At 48.2% G+C, this 18023-nt stretch overlaps 1 protein-coding gene across 3 annotated transcripts in view; it reads right to left on the reverse strand.

Moving 5' to 3' along the window:
• Window positions 1–18023, reverse strand: part of MTDH (metadherin) — a 60428-nt gene that overhangs the window by 25154 nt on the left and 17251 nt on the right. For all 3 annotated transcript variants that reach the window (XM_063924157.1, XM_063924154.1, XM_063924155.1), the window contains one exon: window positions 10832–10956. In XM_063924157.1, coding sequence (XP_063780227.1) covers window positions 10832–10956 — 125 coding nt within the window. The remainder of the gene's footprint in view (window positions 1–10831; window positions 10957–18023) is intronic.

Below are 18023 nucleotides of genomic sequence, written 5' to 3' on the forward strand. Positions count from 1 at the left end.
AATCAAATAAGGGCTTTTACAAGACAAAGCCGCCAATTCTGATACTCGCCTGGCAGAAGCCAAGGCCAATAACATAACCACCTTCCATGTGAGATATTTCAGATCCACGGTTTTTAGTGGTTCAAACCAAAGTGATTTTAAGAAAACTCAACACCACGTTGAGATCCCAAGGTGCCACAGGAGGCACAAACGGGGGCTGACTATGCAGCACTCCTTTTATAAATGTCTGAACTTCAGGTACTGAAGCTAGTTCTTTTTTGAAAGAAAATCGACAGAGCCGAGATCTGTACCTTAATGGAACCCAATTTAAGGCCCATAGTCACTCCTGCTTGCAGGAAATGCAGAAATCGACCTAGTTGAAATTCCTCTGTTGGGGCCCTTTCGGCCTCACACCATGCAACATATTTTCGCCATATGCGGTGATAATGAGTTGCTGTAACCTCTTTCCTGGCTTTAGTAAGCGTAGGAATTACTTCCTCCGGAATACCCTTTTCCTTCAGAATCCGGCGTTCAACCGCCATGCCGTCAAACGCAGCCGCGGTAAGTCTTGGAACAGACAGGGCCCCTGCTGCCGCAGGTCCTGACTGAGTGGCAGAGGCCATGGGTCCTCTGATATAAATTCTTGAAGTTCTGGGTACCAAGCTCTTCTTGGCCATCCACGAGTATCGTTCTTACTCCTCGCCTTCTTATTATTCTCAGTACCTTTGGTATGAGAGGCAGAGGGGAGAACACCTAAACCGACTGGTACACCCACGGTGTTACCAGAGCGTCCATAGCTATCGCCTGAGGGTCCCTTGACCTGAAGCAATATCTTTTATAGCTTTTTGTTAAGGCGGGACGCCATCATGTCCACCTGTGGCCTTTCCCAATGGTGTACAATCCTATTGGAAGACTTCTGGAGGAAGTCCCCATTCTCCCGGGTGGAGGTCGTGTCTGTTGAGAAGATCTGCTTCCCAGTTGTCCACTCCGGGAATGAACACTGCTGACAGTGCTAACACATGATTTTCCGCCTATCGGAGAATCCTTGTGGCTTCTGCCATCGCCATCCTGCTTTTTGTGCCGCCCTGTTGATTACATGGGCGACTGCCGTGATGTTGTCTGATTGGATCAGTACCGGCTGGTTTTGAAGCAGAGGCCTTGCTGGCCTCAGGGCATTGTAAATGGCCCTCAGATCCAGAATATTTATGTGTAGGGAAATAACCTGACTTGACCAAAGTCCCTGGAAGTTTCTTCCCTATGTGACTGCCCCCCAGCCTCAAAGGCTGGAATCCATGGTCACTAGGACCTAGTCCTGTATGCCGAACCTGCGGCCCTCTTGAAGATGGGCACTCTGCAGCCACCACAGTAGAGATACCCTGGTCCTTGGAGACAGGGTTATCGGCCTATGCATCGGAAGATGCGATCCGGACCACTTGTCCAACAGGTCCCTCTGAAAAGTTCTTGTATGGAACCTGCCTAATGGGATTGCTTCGTAAGAAGCTACCATTTTTCCCAGGACTCGCGTGCAATGATGCACCGCTACCTATTTTGGTTTCAGGAGGTCTCTGACTAGAGATGACAACTCCTTGGCTTTCTCCTCCGGGAGAAACACTATTTCTGGTTTATGTCCAGAACCATCCCCAGGAACAGTAGACGTGTCATAGGAACCAGCTGTGACTTTGGACTGTTTAGAATCCACCTATGCTGTTGTAGCACTTTCCAAAATAGTGCTACCCCGACTACCAACTGCTCCTTGGACCTCGCCCTTATAACGAGATTGTCCAATTACGGGATAATTACAACTCCCTTTTTTTTGAAGGAGTATCATCATTTCGGCCATTACCTTGATAAAACACCCTCGGTGCCATGTACAGTCCAAACGGCAGTGTCTGGACTTGGTAATGGTAATCCTGTACCACAAATCTGAGGTACTCCTGGCGAGGATGGTAAATGGGGACATGCAGGTAAGCATCCTTGATGTCCCGGGATACCATGTAATCCCCCTCGTCCAGGCTTGCAATAACCGCCCTGAGCGATTCCATCTTGAACTTGAATTTTTTTATGTTCAAGGATTTTAAATATAAAATGGGTCACACCGAACCATGCGGTTTCGGTACCCCAACCCGTGTGGAATAGTAACCCCGTCCTTGTTGAAGTAGGGGCACCTTGAGTATTACCTGCTGGGAATACCGCTTATTAATTGCCTCTAGCACAGCCTCCCTGCTTGAGGGAGTTGTCAGCAAGGCATATTTTAGGAAACGGCTGGGGGGAGACATCTCTAATTCCAGCTTGTACCCCTGAAATACTACTTGGAAGAAACAGGGATCCACCTGTGAGCGAGCCCACTAATTGCTGAAATTTTTGAGGCGGCCCCCCACCGTACCTGGCTACACCTGTGGAGCACCCGCGTCATGGTGTGTACTCACAGGAGGCGGGGGAAGAATCTTGATTCTGGGAACAGGCTGACTGGTGCAGCTTTTTCCCTCTACCCTTGTCTCTGTACAGAAAGGAAGCGCCATTTGACCCGCTTGCTTTTCTGAAGCCGAAAGGACTGTACCTTTTTCTGTGAGGAAACCTGAGGTAAAATTATTTCTTCCCAGCAGTTGCTGTGGATACGAGGTCCCAGAGACCATCCCCAAATAATTCCTCACTCTTATAAGGCTCTCTATGCGCTTTTTAAGTCAGCATCACCTGTCCAGTGACAGGTCTCTAATACCCTCCTGACGGAATGGACATTACATTTATTTTGGATGCCAGCCGGCAAAATATCCCTCTGTGCATCCCCCATATATAAGACAACGTCTTTAATATGTTTTTATGTTTGCCAACTATTATCCCTGTTTGACAGGGTCACCAACCACGCTGCAGCAGCACTATCTGCAGGTCTCAGTCTAGTACCTGAGTGTGTAAATACAGACTTCAGGATAGCCTCCTGTTTTTTTTATCAACAGGTACCTATTAAAGTGGCCGTATCCTAAGACGGCAGTGCCACCTTTTTTGACAAACGTGTGAGCGCCTTATCCACCCTAGGGGATATCTCCCAGCGTAACTTATCCTCCTGGCGGGAAAGGGTACGCCATCAGTAACTTTTTATAAATTACCAGTTTCTTAACGGGGGAACCCACGCTTTTCACACACTTCATTTATTCATCTGATGGGGGAACAAAACACTGCCTGTTTTTTCTCCCCAAACCTAAAACCCATTTATAGAGGTTAAAGTCAGAAATGTATAACACATTTTTTATTGCCGGGATCAAGTCACGGATTGGATTGTGTATATGTCTCCACCTTGTCGACACTGGAGTCAGACTCCGTGTCGACATCTGTGTCTGCCATCTGAGAGAGCGGGCGTTTTTGAGCCCCTGATGGCCTTTGAGACGCCTGGGCAGGCGCGGGCTGCGAAGCCGGCTGTCCCACAGCTGTTACGTCATCCACCCTTTTATGTAAGGAGTCGACACTGTCGGTTAATACCTTTTACCTCTCTATCCACTCTGGTGTCGGCCCCACAGGGGGCGACATCACATATATCGGCCTCTGTTCCGTCACCATATAAGCCTCCTCATTCAACATGTCGACACAGCCGTACCGACACACCGCAGACACACAGGGAATGCTCTAAACGAGGACAGGACCCACAAAAGCCCTTTGGGGGGACAGAGTGAGAGTATGCCAGCACACACCAGAGCGCTATATACTGCAGGGACTAACTGAGTTATGTCCCCTATAGCTTTATATCTATATATGTAATGTATACTGCGCCTAAATTTAGTGCCCCCTCTCTCTTTTTTTTTAACCCTTGTAGACTGCAGGGGAGAGCCAGGGAGCTTCCCTCCAACGGAGCTGTGAGGGAAAATGGCGCCAGTGTGCTGAGGAGATAGGCTCCGCCCCTTTTTCGCGGCCTATTCTCCCGTTTTTTATGGACTTCTGGCAGGGGTATTTACCTCATATATAGCCCCTGGGGCTATATATTGAGGTATTTTTGCCAGCCAAGGTGTTTTTATTGCTGCCTCAGGGCGCCCCCCCCCCAGCGCCCTGCACCCTCAGTGACCGGAGTATGAAGTGTGTGAGAGGAGCAATGGCGCACAGCTGCAGTGCTGTGCGCTACCTTGGTGAAGACTGAGTCTTCATGCCGCCGATTTTCCGGACCATCTTCTTGCTTCTGGCTCTGTAAGGGGGACGGCGGCGCGGCTCCGGGACCGAACATCAAGGCTGGGCCTGCGGTCGATCCCTCTGGAGCTAATGGTGTCCAGTAGCCTAAGAAGCCCAATCCGGCTGCAAGCAGGCGAGTTCGCTTCTTCTCCCCTTAGTCCCTCGCTGCAGTGAGCCTGTTGCCAGCAGGTCTCACTGAAAAGAACAAATTCTAAGACTATAACTTTCTAAGAGCTCAGGAGAGCCCCTAGTGTGCATCCAACCTCGGCCGGGCACGAAATCTAACTGAGGCTTGGAGGAGGGTCATGGTGGGAGGAGCCAGTGCACACCAGGTAGTCTAAGATCTTTCTAGAGTGCCCAGCCTCCTTCGGAGCCCGCTATTCCCCATGGTCCTTACGGAGTTCCCAGCATCCACTAGGACGTTAGAGAAATTATAGTATCAGCTGGTTGCGGGGAAGAGAGTATATAATGAAAAAGGTGGGTTTTGCTCGTTTGTAATAATGAAGTTCTGGAGAGCTGAGGCAGGTGCAGTATGGAGTAGACCAGAAAAGTCCTGAAAGTGGTTATTGCAGAGGAGTATGGCGTAGGTCAGAACCGGATATAAGAGGGAGGGTATCATGACTATGAGGGGAGCTGTGGGTGAAGGGTTTTGAAGGTGAGGAGCCACACAAGGATCCTAAGGGGATTGCGAGAGCCTAGAGATTGATAATGTGGTGAAATAGATATGGCACAGAGGAAAAGATCAGTCTCACTATGGCACCTAGGACAGACAGGGTCAGTCAGCCATATAGAAATAGGCTGCAGGAGTCAAGGCAGGAGATAAGAGAAGAGAAGAGAAAAAAGAGAAGAGAAGAGAAGAGAAGAGAGAACACCGGACTAAGCAATGGATTGGAGGGGAGATAGTTGGGTTCTGATATGATCAAGGTTCTGGACATGTAGAGACCCAAGATATTCAAGTAGAGATTGTAAATTTATCCATAGCTTTTAGATATGGCCAAGTAAACTTATTCCCAAAAGGATATATATCGGAATACAGTTGTACAGCTAGAACGGTTTCCCCCCAAAAAATAAGAATTTACTTACCGATAATTCTATTTCTCGGAGTCCGTAGTGGATGCTGGGGTTCCTGAAAGGACCATGGGGAATAGCGGCTCCGCAGGAGACAGGGCACAAAAAGTAAAGCTTTAGAATCAGGTGGTGTGCACTGGCTCCTCCCCCTATGACCCTCCTCCAAGCCTCAGTTAGGTACTGTGCCCGGACGAGCGTACACAATAAGGAAGGATTTATGAATCCCGGGTAAGACTCATACCAGCCACACCAATCACACTGTACAACCTGTGATCTGAACCCAGTTAACAGTATGATAACAGCGGAGCCTCTGAAAAGATGGCTCACAACAATAATAACCCGATTTTTGTAACTATGTACAAGTAATGCAGATAATCCGCACTTGGGATGGGCGCCCAGCATCCACTACGGACTCCGAGAAATAGAATTATCGGTAAGTAAATTCTTATTTTCTCTATCGTCCTAGTGGATGCTGGGGTTCCTGAAAGGACCATGGGGAAGATACCAAAGCTCCCAAACGGGCGGGAGAGTGCGGATGACTCTGCAGCACCGAATGAGAGAACTCCAGGTCCTCCTTAGCCAGGGTATCAAATTTGTAGGATTTTACAAACGTGTTTGCCCCTGACTAAATAGCCGCTCGGCAAAGTTGTAAAGCAGAGACCCCTCGGGCAGCCGCCCAAGATGAGCCCACCTTCCTTGTGGAATGGGCATTTACATATTTTGGCTGTGGCAGGCCTGCCACAGAATGTGCAAGCTGAATTGTATTACACATCCAACTAGCAAAAGTCTGCTTAAAAGCAAGAGCACCCAGTTTGTTGGGTGCATACAGGATAACAGCAAGTCAGTTTTCCTGACTCCAGCCGTCCTGGAACCTATATTTTCAGGGCCCTGACCACATCTAGCAACTTGGAGTCCTCCAAGTCCCTAGTAGGCGCAAGACACCACAATAAGCTGGTTCAGGTGAAACACTGACACCACCTTAGGGAGAGAACTGGGGACAAGTCCGCAGCTCTGCCCTGTCCGAATGGACAAACCGATATGGGCTTTTTTGAGAAAAAAAAAAACCACCAATTTGACACTCGCCTGGTCCAGGCCAGGTCCAAGAGCATGTTCACTTTTCATGTGAGATGCTTCAAATCCACAGATTTGACTGGTTTTAAACCAATGTGTTTTGAGGAATCCCAGAACTACGTTGAGATCCCACAGTGCCACTGGAGGCACAAAAGGGGGTTGTATATGCAATACTCCCTTGACAAACTTCTGGACTTCAGGAACTGAAGCCAATTCTTTCTGGAAGAAAAATCGACAGGGCCGAAATTTGAACCTTAATGGACCCCAATTTGAGGCCCATAGACACTCCTGTTTGCAGGAAATGCAGGAATCGACCGAGTTGAAATTTCTTCGTGGGGCCTTCCTGGCCTCACACCACGCAACACACCCTCGCCACATGTGGTGATAATGTTGTGCGGTCACCTCCTTTCTGGCTTTGACCAGGGTAGGAATGACCTCTTCCTGAATGCCTTTTCCCTTAGGATCCGGCGTTCCACCGCCATGCCGTCAAACGCAGCCGCGGTAAGTCTTGGAACAGACATGGTACTTGCTGAAACAAGTCCCTTCTTAGCGGCAGAGGCCATAAGTCCTCTGTGAGCATCTCTTGAAGTTCCGGGTACCAAGTCCTTCTTGGCCAATCCGGAGCCATGAGTATAGTTCTTACTCCTCTACGTCTTATAATTCTCAGTACCTTAGGTATGAAAAGCAGAGGATGGAACACATACACCGACTGGTACACCCACGGTGTTACCAGAACGTCCACAGCTATTGCCTGAGGGTCTCTTAACCTGGCGCAATACCTGTCCCGTTGTTTGTTCAGACGGGACGCCATCATGTCCACCTTTGGTAATTCCCAACGGTTTACAATCATGTGGAAAACTTCCCCATGAAGTTCCCACTCTGCCGGGTGGAGGTCGTGCCTACTGAGGAAGTCTGCTTCCCAGTTTCCATTCCCGGAATGAAACACTGCTGACAGTGCTATCACATGATTTTCCGCCCAGCGAAAAGTCCTTGCAGTTTTTGCCACTGCCCTCCTGCTTCTTGTGCCGCCCTGTCTATTTACGTGGGCGACTGCCGTGATGTTTTATCCCACTGGATCAATACCGGCTGACCCTGAAGCAGAGGTCCTGCTAAGCTTAGAGCACTATAAATTTACCCTTATCTATATTTATGTGGAGAAAAGTCTCCAGACTTGATCACACTCCCTGGAAATTTTTTCCTTGTGTGACTGCTCCCCAGCCTCTCGGGCTGGCCTCCGTGGTCACCAAAATCCAAAACTGAATGTCGAATCTGCGGCCCTCTAGAAGATGAGCACTCTGTAACCACCACAGGAGAGACACCCTTGTCCTTGGATATAGGGTTATCCGCTGATGCATCTGAAGATGCGATCCGGACCATTTGTCCAGCAGATCCCACTGAAAAGTTCTTGCATGAAATCTGCCGACTGGAATTGCTTCGAAGGAAGTCACCATTTTTTTACCATGGCCCTTGTGCAATGATGCACTGATTTTAGGAGGTTCCTGACTAGCTCGGATAACTCCCTGGCTCTCTCTTCCGGGAGAAACACCTTTTTCTGGACTGTGTCCAGAATCATCCCTAAGCACAGGAGACTTGTTGTCGGGATCAGCTGCGATTTTGGAATATTTAGAATCCACCCCTGCTGTTGTAACAGTATCCGAGATAGTGCTACTCCGACCTCCAACTGTTCCCTGGACTTTGCCCTTCTCAGGAGATCGTCCAAGTAAGGGATAATTAAGACGCCTTTTCTTCGAAGAAGAACCATCCTTTCGGCCATTACCTTGGTAAAGACCCGGGGTGCCGTGGACAATCCAAACGGCAGCGTCTGAAACTGATAGTGACAGTTCTGTACCACGAACCTGAGGTACCCTTAGTGATAAGGGCAAATTTGGGACATGGAGGTAAGCATCCCTGATGTCTCGGGACACCATATAGTCCCCTTCTTCCCGGTTCGTTATCACTGCTCTGAGTGACTCCATCTTGATTTGAACCTTTGTAAGTGTTCAAATTTTTTTAGATTTAGAATAGGTCTCACCTAGCCTTCTAGCTTCAGTACCACAATATAGTGTGGAATAATACCCCTTTTCTTGTTGTAGGAGGGGTAATTTAATTATCACCTGCTGGGAATACAGCTCGTGAATTTTTTCCCATACTGCCTCCTTGTCGGAGGGAGACCTTGGTAAAGCAGACTTCAGGAGCCTGCGCAGGGGAAACGTCTCGACATTCCAATCTGTACCCCTGGGATACTACTTGTAGGATCCAGGGGTCCTGTACGGTCTCAGCGTCATGCTGAGAGCTTGTCAGAAGCGGTGGAACGCTTCTGTTCCTGGGAATGGGCTGCCTGCTGCAGTCTTCTTCCCTTTCCTCTATCCCTGGGCAGATATGACTCTTATAGGGACGAAAGGACTGAAGCTGAAAAGACGGTGTCTTTTTCTGCAGAGATGTGACTTAGGGTAAAAAACGGTGGATTTTCCAGCAGTTGCCGTGGCCACCAGGTCCGATGGACCGACCCCAAATAACTCCTCTTCCTTTATACGGCAATACACCTTTGTGCCGTTTGGAATCTGCATCACCTGACCACTGTCGTGTCCATAAACATCTTCTGGCAGATATGGACATCGCACTTACTCTTGATGCCAGAGTGCAAATATCCCTCTGTGCATCTCGCATATATAGAAATGCATCCTTTAAATGCTCTATAGTCAATAAAATACTGTCCCTGTCAAGGGTATCAATATTTTTAGTCAGGGAATCCGACCAAGCCACCCCAGCTCTGCACATCCAGGCTGAGGCGATCGCTGGTCGCAGTATAACACCAGTATGTGTGTATATACTTTTTATGATATTTTCCAGCCTCCTGTCAGCTGGCTCCTTGAGGACGGCCCTATCTATAGACGGTACCGCCACTTGTTCTGATAAGCGTGTGAGCGCCTTATCCACCCTAAGGGGTGTTTCCCAACGCGCCCTAACTTCTGGCGGGAAAGGGTATACCGCCCATATTTTCTATCGGGGGGAACCCACGCATCATCACACACTTCATTTAATTTATCTGATTCAGGAAAAACTACGGTAGTTTTTTCACATCCCACATAATACCCTCTTTTGTGGTACTTGTAGTATCAGAAATATGTAACACCTCCTTCATTGCCCTTAACGTGTGGCCCTAATAAGGAATACGTTTGTTTATTCACCGTCGACACTGGATTTAGTGTCCCTGTCTGTGTCTGTGTCGACCGACTAAAGTAAACGGGCGTTTCAAAAACCCCTGACGGTGTTTTTGAGACGTCTGGACCGGTACTAATTGTTTGTCGGCCGTCTCATGTCGTCAACCGACCTTGCCGCGTGTTGACATTATCACGTAATTCCCTAAATAAGCCATCCATTCCGGTGTCGACTCCCTAGAGAGTGACATCACCATTACAGGCAATTGCTCCGCCTCCTCACCAACATCGTCCTCATACATGTCGACACACACGTACCGACACACAGCACACACACAGGGAATGCTCTGATAGAGGACAGGACCCACTAGCCCTTTGGAGAGACAGAGGGAGAGTTTGCCAGCACACACCAAAACGCTATAATTATATAGGGACAACCTTATATAAGTGTTTTCCCTTATAGCATCTTTTTTATATATTTCTAACGCCAAATTAGTGCCCCCCCTCTCTGTTTTAACCCTGTTTCTGTAGTGCAGTGCAGGGGAGAGCCTGGGAGCCTTCCCTCCAGCCTTTCTGTGAGGGAAAATGGCGCTGTGTGCTGAGGAGATAGGCCCCGCCCCTTTTTCGGCGGCCTCGTCTCCCGCTCTTAACGGATTCTGGCAGGGGTTAAATATCTCCATATAGCCTCCGGAGGCTATATGTGAGGTATTTTTAGCCAAATTAGGTTTTCATTTGCCTCCCAGGGCGCCCCCCTCCCAGCGCCCTGCACCCTCAGTGACTGCCGTGTGAAGTGTGCTGAGAGGAAAATGGCGCACAGCTGCAGTGCTGTGCGCTACCTTTAGAAGACTGAGGAGTCTTCTGCCGCCGATTCTGGACCTCTTCTCGTTTCAGCATCTGCAAGGGGGCCGGCGGCGAGGCTCCGGTGACCATCCAGGCTGTACCTGTGATCGTCCCTCTGGAGCTAATGTCCAGTAGCCAAGAAGCCAATCCATCCTGCACGCAGGTGAGTTCACTTCTTCTCCCCTAAGTCCCTCGTTGCAGTGATCCTGTTGCCAGCAGGACTCACTGTAAAATAAAAAACCTAAGCTAAACTTTTCTAAGCAGCTCTTTAGGAGAGCCACCTAGATTGCACCCTTCTCGGCCGGGCACAAAAATCTAACTGAGGCTTGGAGGAGGGTCATAGGGGGAGGAGCCAGTGCACACCACCTGATCCTAAAGCTTTACTTTTTGTGCCCTGTCTCCTGCGGAGCCGCTATTCCCCATGGTCCTTTCAGGAACCCCAGCATCCACTAGGACGATAGAGAAATTATTTTGCCGCGACACTAGTACAGCCCTTGTCATTTGTCTCACTGAGCATTATTTCACAGGTTTTTCAACCACTAACAAATAAAGGATTATTTAGTTACCTTTGGGACTTCTTGTTCAAGTTCCTCAATCTGTGGAGCAGACTCTGGTTCCTCTTCCCCATAGTTTCCCCACTCCTCTGCCGGTGCATTCCAGTCAGAACTGAGGTCACCTGAATTGAGGCCATCTGCAGACATTAAAGACAAGCTAATCAACTGTCCCAGTCATGGAAAGGATAACAATTTTATCTTCGGTTTCTTGGTATAGCACATGTGAAACCTCTGCTGCTGCTTTCTTATAAATATAAACTAATCTTTTAGTGGGTTCCGTGGTAACAGCTCCCTCTAGAAATCTTGGTATAATGCAGGATCCATCATCTAAATATGTGCCAAAGCCATAGTATTGAGACTATCATATGTTGTTAGATTGACAAGAGAAGGCAAAATACTGCTCAGTGGTGAGCACTGCAGGCATCCTTACTGGCACCGTGATAGAAACTAGGTAAAGGCCTGTTACAAGATTTTGGTTTTTTTTTTATACAGTCATCACAATGTTTACATTAGACACATGTGAAAGTAACAGGGTTAAAAACTTCATATTTAATGTATTGACAATAAGTGTTTATAAGCCAAATTTAAAAACCATCAAGATTATTTAAGTAAAATCACAAAAAACTACTTTCATTTTAAATCTGTCATACAGAATTAATTATCAAATATTTATGGCATCAGGACCTTAATATGTTATTACTTGGATTTTGTTTTATACACAATTACTAAGAAAATATCAGTAATAATTTATCATTTAGATCTTAAATTTCATATCTGCTCACGTGTGATCACCATATTGTAGTGTTTCTCAAGGCACCCAACAGCCCAGGTTTTAAAGGATACCCACGCATAAGCATGGGTCGACTTAAGTACCCCAGTCAGTTTGATTTAACCATCTGTGATTAAACATGGATATCTTTGGTCCTTGAAGACAGTTTGGGAAACCATGTCATATATTGTATGTTATATTCTCATCAACTCTCTGTATACAGCGGTTGTGGCAATGGTAATTCCCCAAATGTTAGGCTATTGGTATTGTACTTTCAACACAGATCATTTAAATCTGCCAAAGTGCAATATTGTATTACATTGTAGGTTATGCCTTTTCACTTCTAGGTGAAACAATGAGGCTTGTCATTATCTACTTCCAGCTCATAAACAGCTTCCCGTTTGACACAATGTACTAGTATATACTTTATGCATTCGTGTCCCATCACGCCAATATGAAATGCAAGGAATGTGACTTTCCCTTGTAATGACCAGGACAGGAAAAGGCCAGAGTACACCAGATCCAGAGGCAGACATCGCTGAAGTTTATGTTGTCCCTCTGTGCAGGCGACGTCTACATACAATAAAGTTTTCAAATTTCAGGACAAGCCTGAAACGTGTTTATTCTGTGGCCATTCTATACTTCACTCACTTGTAGATTCAATTTGTCTTTACAAATCACACAACAGTTTAATGTAGCTCAAAATAAAGGATCCTGAGTTCCAGACACATTTGGTTCTACTCGTTAGTGGGAGGGGACAATATAGTATAGCAGGCATTCCCAACCTCGGTCCTCAAGGTACATTAAGGCACACTAATGGTGTGTACTAGGGAAGCCAATCCCGGGCCATTTTTTCAATCCCGGGTATCGGGACTGAAAAATGGCCAATCCCGCTTTTAAGTGTGTGGCCGCCCCCTCGCCCCACATTACTAACCGTATACCGCAGGCGGGCGGGGATATCCTCCTGCACTCCCTCAGTGCTGACGGCGCAGCGTGACCTCATGCTGCGCCGGGGGAGCTGGAAGGAGGAAGCCGGGCAGCGTCTGAGCGTCCTGTGGACGATCAACGCTGATCCCTCAATCCCCGGGATTGGACCTTCCAATCCCGGCCGTTTTTGGCCCTAAATCCCGGGATCCTGTTCCCAGGATTGGCCACCATAGTGTGTACACACTGAGATTTTCTTACGATTTTGACTATATAGTCAAAAATCGTGAGAAAATAAGAATTTACTTACCGATAATTCTATTTCTCGTAGTCCGTAGTGGATGCTGGGGACTCCGTAAGGACCATGGGGAATAGCGGCTCCGCAGGAGACTGGGCACAAAAGTAAAGCTTTAGAACTACCTGGTGTGCACTGGCTCCTCCCCCTATGACCCTCCTCCAAGCCTCAGTTAGGATACTGTGCCCGGACGAGCGTACACAATAAGGAAGGATTTTGAATCCCGGGTAAGACTCATACCAGCCACACCAATCACACCATATAACTTGTGATCTAAACCCAGTTAACAGCATGATAACAGAGGAGCCTCTAGAAAAGATGGCTCACTACAGCAATAACCCGATTTTTTGGTAACAATAACTATGTACCAGTATTGCAGACAATCCGCACTTGGGATGGGCGCCCAGCATCCACTACGGACTACGAGAAATAGAATTATCGGTAAGTAAATTCTTATTTTCTCTGACGTCCTAGTGGATGCTGGGGACTCCGTAAGGACCATGGGGATTATACCAAAGCTCCCAAACGGGCGGGAGAGTGCGGATGACTCTGCAGCACCAAATGAGAGAACTCCAGGTCCTCCTCAGCCAGGGTATCAAATTTGTAGAATTTTACAAACGTATTTTCTCCTGACCAAGTAGCTGCTCGGCAAAGTTGTAAAGCCGAGACCCCTCGGGCAGCCGCCCAAGATGAGCCCACCTTCCTTGTGGAATGGGCTTTTGCAGATTTTGGCTGTGGCAGGCCTGCCACAGAATGTGCAAGCTGAATTGTACTACAAATCCAACGAGCAATAGTCTGCTTAGAAGCAGGAGCACCCAGCTTGTTGGGTGCATACAGAATAAACAACGAGTCAGATTTTCTGACTCCAGCCGTCCTGGAAACCTATATTTCCAGGGCCCTGACAACGTCTAGCAACTTGGAGTCCTCCAAGTCCCTAGTAGCCGCAGGCACCACAATAGGTTGATTCAGGTGAAACGCTGAAAACCACCTTAGGGAGAAACTGAGGACAAGTCCTCAATTCCGCCCTGTCCGAATGGAAAATCAGATGAGGGCTTTTACAGGATAAAGCCGCCAATTCTGACACACACCTGGCCCAGGCCAGGGCCAACAGCATGACCACTTTCCATGTGAGATATTTTAACTCCACATATTTAAGTGGTTCAAACCAATGTGACTTTTGGAACCCAAAAACTACATTTAGATACCAAGGTGCCACTGGAGGCACAAAAGGAGGCTGTACATACAGTACCCCTTTCACAAACGTCTGAACTTCAGGGACTGAAGCTAGTTCTTTTTGGAAGAAAATTGACAGGGCCGAAATTTGAACCTTAATGGACCCCCATTTCAGGCCCATAGACACTCCTGTTTGCAGGAAATGTAGGAATCGACCTAGTTGAAAATTCCTCCGTCGGGGCCTTACTGGCCTCGCACCACGCAACATATTTTTCGCCAAATGCGGTGATAATGTTTTGCGGTTATATCTTTCCTGGCTTTGATCAGGATAGGAATGACTTCATCCGGAATGCCTTTCTCCTTCAGGATCCGGCGTTCAACCGCCATGCCGTCAAACGCAGCCGCGGTAAGTCTTGGAACAGACAGGGTCCTTGCTGGAGCAGGTCCCTTCTTAGAGGTAGAGGCCACGGATCCTCCGTGAGCATCTCTTGAAGTTCCGGTTACCAAGTCCTTCTTGGCCAATCCGGAGCCACGAATATAGTGCTTACTCCTCTCCATCTTATAATTCTCAGTACCTTGGGTATGAGAGGCAGAGGGAACACATACACTGACTGGTACACCCACTGTGTTACCAGAGCGTCTACAGCTATTGCCTGAGGGTCCCTTGACCTGGCGCAATACTTGTCGAGTTTTATAAACATGTGGAAGACTTCTGGGTGAAGTCCCCACTCTCCCGGGTGGGGGTCGTGTCTGTTGAGGAAGTCTGCTTCCCAGTTGTCCACTCCCGGAATGAATACTGCTGACAGTGCTATCACATGATTTTCCGCCCAGCGAAGAATCCTTGCAGCTTCTGCCTTGCCCTCCTGCTTCTTGTGTCACCCTGTCTGTTTACGTGGGTGACTGCCGTGATGTTGTCCGAATGGATCAACTCCGGGTGACCTTGAAGCAGAGGTCTTGCTGAGCTTAGAGCATTGTAAATGGCCCTTAGCTTCAGGATATTTATGTGAAGTGATGTCTCCAGGCTTGACCATAAGCTCTGGAAATTCCTTCCCTGTGTGACTGCTCCCCAGCCTCGCATCCGTGGTCACCAGGACCCAGTCCTGAATGTCGAATCTGCGGCCCTCTAGAAGATGAGCACTCTGCAACCACCACAGGAGAGACACCCTTGTGCTTGGTGACAGGGTTATCCGCTGATGCATCTGAAGATGCGACCCGGACCATTTGTCCAGCAGGTCCCACTGGAAAGTTCTTGCGTGGAATCTGCCGAATGGGATTGCTTCGTAGGAAGCCACCATTTTTCCCAGAACCCTTTCATTGATGTACTGAGACTTGGCTCGGTTATAGGAGGTTCCCGACTAGCTCGGATAACTCCCTGACTTTCTCCTCCGGGAGAAACACCTTTTTCTGGACTGTGTCCAGGATCATCCCTAGGAACAGAAGACGAGTCGTCGGAATCGGCTGCGATTTTGGAATATTGAGAATCCAATCGTGCTGCCGCAACACTACCTGAGGTAGTGCTACACCGACCTCCAACTGTTCCCTGGATCTTACCCTTATCAGGGAATCGTCCAAGTAAGGGATAACTAAAATTCCCTTCCTTCGAAAGAGTATCATCATTTCGGCCATTACCTTGGTAAAGACCCGGGGTGCCGTGGACCATCCATACGGCAGCGTCTGAAACGGATAGTGACAGTTCTGTACCACAAACCTGAGGTACCCTTGGTGAGAAGGGTAAATTGGGACATGAAGGTAAGCATCCTTGATGTCCCGAGACATCATGTAGTCCCCTTCTTCCAGGTTCGCAATCACTGCTCTGAGTGACTCAATCTTGAATTTGAACCTCCGTAAGTGTTCAAGATTTTAGATTTAGAATCGGTCTCACCGAGCCGTCCGGCTTCGGTACCACAACAGTGTGGAATAATACCCCGTACCCTGTTGCAGGAGGGGTACCTTGATTATCACCTGCTGGGAATACAGCTTGTGAATGGCTTCCAAAACTGCCTCCCTGTCAGAGGGAGACATCGGTAAAGCCGACTTTAGGAAACGGCGAGGGGGAGACGTCTCGATTTCCAATTTGTACCCCTGAGATATCACCTGAAGGATCCAGGGGTCTAATTGCGAGTGAGCCCACTGCGCGCTGAAATTCATTGAGACGGGCCCCCACCATGCCTGATTCTGCTTGCAAAGCCCCAGCGTCATACTGAGGGCTTGGCAGAGGCGGGAGAGGGCTTCTGTTCCTGGGAACTGGCTGATTTCTGCAGCCTTTTTCCTCTCCCTCTGTCACGGGGCAGAAATGAGGAACCTTTTGCCCGCTTGCCCACGAAAGGACTGCGCCTGATAATACGGCGTCTTCTTATGTTGAGAGGCGACCTGGGGTACAAACGTGGATTTCCCAGCTGTTGCCGTGGCTACCAGGTCTGAAAGACCGACCCCAAATAACTCCTCCCCTTAATAAGGCAATACTTCCAAATGCCGTTTGGAATCCGCATCACCTGACCACTGTCGTGTCCATAACCCTCTACTGGCAGAAATGGACAACGCACTTAGACTTGATGCCAGTCGGCAAATATTCCGCTGTGCATCACGCATATATAGAAATGCACCTTTTAAATGCTCTATAGGCAATAATATACTGTCCCTATCTAGGGTATCAATATTTTCAGTCAGGGAATCCGACCACGCCAACCCAGCACTGCACATCCAGGCTGAGGCGATTGCTGGTCGCAGTATAACACCAGTATGTGTGTAAATACATTTTAGGATACCCTCCTGCTTTCTATCAGCAGGATCCTTAAGGGCGGCCATCTCAGGAGAGGGTAGAGCCCTTGTTCTTACAAGCGTGTGAGCGCTTTATCCACCCTAGGGGGTGTTTCCCAACGCACCCTAACCTCTGGCGGGAAAGGATATAATGCCAATAACATTTTAGAAATTATCAGTTGTTATCGGGGGAAACCCACGCATCATCACACACCTCATTTAATTTCTCAGATTCAGGAAAAATAAGATTTTACTTACCGATAAATCTATTTCTCGGAGTCCGTAGTGGATGCTGGGGTTCCTGAAAGGACCATGGGGAATAGCGGCTCCGCAGGAGACAGGGCACAAAAAGTAAAGCTTTTCCGATCAGGTGGTGTGCACTGGCTCCTCCCCCTATGACCCTCCTCCAGACTCCAGTTAGGTACTGTGCCCGGACGAGCGTACACAATAAGGGAGGATTTTGAATCCCGGGTAAGACTCATACCAGCCACACCAATCACACCGTACAACTTGTGATCTAAACCCAGTTAACAGTATGATAACAGCGGAGCCTCTGAAAGATGGCTTCCTTCAACAATAACCCGAATTAGTTAACAATAACTATGTACAATTTATGCAGATAATCCGCACTTGGGATGGGCGCCCAGCATCCACTACGGACTCCGAGAAATAGATTTATCGGTAAGTAAAATCTTATTTTCTCTATCGTCCTAGTGGATGCTGGGGTTCCTGAAAGGACCATGGGGATTATACCAAAGCTCCCAAACGGGCGGGAGAGTGCGGATGACTCTGCAGCACCGAATGAGAAAACTCCAGGTCCTCCTTAGCCAGAGTATCAAATTTGTAAAATTTTACAAACGTGTTCTCCCCTGACCACGTAGCTGCTCGGCAAAGTTGTAATGCCGAGACCCCTCGGGCAGCCGCCCAAGATGAGCCCACCTTCCTTGTGGAGTGGGCCTTTACAGATTTAGGCTGTGGCAAGCCTGCCACAGAATGTGCAAGTTGGATTGTGCTACAGATCCAACGAGCAATCGTCTGCTTAGACGCAGGAGCACCCATCTTGTTGGGTGCATACAATATAAACAACGAGTCAGATTTTCTGACTCCAGCTGTCCTTGCAATATATATTTTTAATGCTCTGACAACGTCCAGTAACTTGGAGTCCTCCAAGTCACTTGTAGCCGCAGGCACTACAATAGGCTGGTTCAGATGAAATGCTGACACCACCTTAGGGAGAAAATGCGGACGAGTCCGCAGTTCTGCCCTGTCCGAATGGAAAATCAGAT

Source organism: Pseudophryne corroboree, chromosome 5 (assembly GCF_028390025.1).
Source record: "Pseudophryne corroboree isolate aPseCor3 chromosome 5, aPseCor3.hap2, whole genome shotgun sequence".
NCBI lineage: Eukaryota > Metazoa > Chordata > Amphibia > Anura > Myobatrachidae > Pseudophryne > Pseudophryne corroboree.